Source organism: Nestor notabilis, unplaced genomic scaffold, assembly GCF_000696875.1.
Source record: "Nestor notabilis isolate BGI_N333 unplaced genomic scaffold, ASM69687v1 scaffold2645, whole genome shotgun sequence".
Taxonomy (NCBI): Eukaryota; Metazoa; Chordata; class Aves; order Psittaciformes; family Psittacidae; genus Nestor; species Nestor notabilis.
The window spans coordinates 40,564-43,612 of NW_009930148.1; the positions used below are offsets into that span (position 1 = coordinate 40,564).

At 42.2% G+C, this 3,049-nt stretch overlaps 1 protein-coding gene across 1 annotated transcript in view; it reads right to left on the reverse strand.

The window, feature by feature from the left end:
• FCHSD2 (FCH and double SH3 domains 2) overlaps positions 1 to 3,049 on the reverse strand; it is a 72,723-nt gene that overhangs the window by 23,153 nt on the left and 46,521 nt on the right. The window contains exon 11 of the mRNA XM_010015282.1: positions 2,347 to 2,451. Coding sequence (XP_010013584.1) covers positions 2,347 to 2,451 — 105 coding nt within the window. The remainder of the gene's footprint in view (positions 1 to 2,346; positions 2,452 to 3,049) is intronic.

Genomic DNA, 3,049 nt, shown 5'->3' on the forward strand with positions numbered 1-3,049 from the left:
CAGGAATGCAGCAAATGTTTGGTGTTCACACGCTGGAAAGAATTATAATTGCATTACCAAAGAAAATGTTTGTGCTCAAAGCTTACATAGTTTATTCTTCTAGAGATTATATGTGTGTAAAAAACTCGTGTCTAATTAATGGTCTTGAAATTACTGAATTGGGCCACTTAGAGGAGTAGAGACAAAGAAGGGTTGAAGCTGAGAGAAATGACTACCCCAAGAAAAAAGCTTAATGAATTCACTTACTGGCTACTCCTACAAACAATAAATTCTATATTATAACTTACGTGGTAATGTATTAATGTCACAAAGTGGTTTAAACCCCTACAGAGGAGGCCCCGGAGCTGCTGCGAGGGCTGGAGCAGCTCTGCTCTGGAGCCAGGCTGAGAGAGCTGGGCTGGGGCAGCTGGAGAAGAGAAGGCTCCTCAAGGGGACACCTTAGAGCAGCTCCAGGGCCTAAAGGGGCTCCAGGAAACCTGGAGAGGGGCTTTGGACAAGGGATGGAGGGACAGGCCAAGGGGAATGGCTTGAACCTGCCCGAGGGGGGGTTGAGATGAGGTTGATGCTAAAAGCTTACATTTCCATAAACACAAGGAAGTTTCCTTTGCTCAAGGCTGCCCCATCCCTGGCAGTGTTCAAGGCCAGGTTGGACACGGGGGCTTGGATCAACCTGCTCTAGTGGAAGATGTCCCTGCCCTGGGCAGGGGTTGGAGCTGGAGGAGCTTTAAGGTCCCTTCCAACCCAAACCATTCCATGATTCTACAATCCATATCGGAACACAGCCTAATTTCTACTGTGGACATCCTCCTTGGGATGCAGCACTTACTTTCAAAGTTCAACCTTTGATGATGGATTTGATCTTAATGGTCTTTTCCAATCTAGTTGATTCTATGCTTCTTTCCAGAATGTAACAAATAAAAACCACCCTGTCTATTCTCCTCTCTACCACCTCCCTCAGGAAACATGTCATCTCTTTGCTCACTTCCCACTGATTTATCAGGTTCTATTAATTATACATTCCTAAGACTTGCAATCACTTAAGGTCCAGACTGATTTCATTTGTTACTCTTAGAATATTCTTTGTGCAAACCTTCTCCTCTGCAACTTCTTATCCTGATTTGATTTCTTTTTGCTGCTGCTTTTATCTTTCAGTCTCATTCTTTCTGTCCTTACATATTTAATCATTAACTCTATATACACTGGAGTATAGTCTGTTTGAAATAGTTTACTCAAAATGAAAGGCTACTGCATTTTAAAACACTTTTATAAGAGAATATATTGTGGATTTGTCTAAGAACACCTAACATTTATCACAGCAGTAGGAGGAATAATTTCACTCTCTATTTTCTAACCTCTTGAACTGTAAATCACATTCCTAATTGCATCAGGTACTCTGCATATCTGGCGGTATGAGAAGCACTTAACTGAAACAATTATATTTGCTCTACAGTTTTAATTAAGCAACTCAGCTGAAAACTAACAGCTCAGTCCCTGTTGCTTGCAATAGGTTTTTTGACTCAGTGGCCATGAAACCAGTTCATTTTCAGCAACCCACCACCAGCAGTCAAGTATGAAGCTGGTTTATCTCTTTATGAGTCTTTCTTAACCCAAAACAGGCCTCATAAATCACTGTAGCCTTTTGAAAAGTACCTTGTAGTAGAAGTAGAAAGAGATTTAAAGGTTATTTCACATGTTTTCCCACTGACATTACAAATAAATATGTATATCAAAAAATAGTAGTAGAAAAGGCACAGCGGCGTGTGGCAGTTGCTTCTAGAAGCCAAAAAGCATCAAGGTAAGAGATACCAGCACTGTTTTCTAGTGTCAATTCCCTGAAGCAGAAGGAAACCAATAAACTTGAGATTGTTTTTTCTCTATTTGAGACAAAGCCCCGAAATTCCGAGATTCCTGACCTTTACACAAGAGCACAAACCAGCAACTTTAGTCACTGCTCATCAGGAGGTTTTCTAACATTACTCTTCTACTCCCAAGTCTTTCATGGAGTTGATCCAGTGATTTGAGAAGTACAAAATCAAGGGGAAAAAAAACCCGTCTTAAAATTCCCTGATTTTTGATGCTAAAAGCTTACATTTCCATAAACACAAGGAAGTTTCCTTTGCTCAAGGCTGCCCCATCCCTGGCAGTGTTCAAGGCCAGGTTGGACACAGGGGCTTGGAGCAACCTGCTCTAGTGGAAGGTGTCCCTGCCCGGGGCAGGGGTTGGAGCTGGATGAGCTTTAAGGTCCCTTCCAACCCAAACCACTCTGGGGTTCTATGATTCTAAACAAAACCAAAGAGCTGTAACATAAACTCTTCAGTCATGGAACATAAATCATTTCCTTCTCACCTCAGCTTTGCGAATACTCTCTCTGGCTTCATCTATTTTCTGCTCCAGTTCTGCTCGGGTTTGCTCAGACATCACAGGCCCGTGGCATTCCAGCTCTTCCAGTGTCTGCCAGGAATAAGAAAACACACCCCAGATACAGTCAACAGGCCATGTATGTGACAAGTATTCATGAGAAGTTCTGTTTGATAGGATGCTGAGTTGCCCAGTGATCAACCCAGGAAAACAAAATGATGACCAAGGCAAAACATCATTTAAACACACAGTATTTCACATGGAAATCCCACTTAGAGGAACACATCAATATCTTCACCAAAACATGGTATCGTGGTATGAATCTACCCATCTATACGTTGATAATTACATATTTAAATTGCTTTAGGTTCATGTCTGGATGAGAAAAAGCATCTTAAACATGGAGAGGGAAGTTGCTAATGGAAGCTCTGCGGAAGGGGAAGCCAAGATGGGTTTGCTGCAACTGCAGGAATGGTGTGTGCAGAGGAAGATCTGCTGAAGCACAGATGACATGTTGGAGGTTTCTTAGGTTCATGTATCTGTATGTTGAATGTAGAACAGCAAATGTGACTGCACAAATTGTCAGTTACCTGCAAATCTATGCGTGGTTCAGTGGCTGGTTATGCATGTTGTGTTAAATAGTCTTTGGGGAATCCTCCCTCCCTCTCTTCCTTCCTTCCTTCCTTCCTCC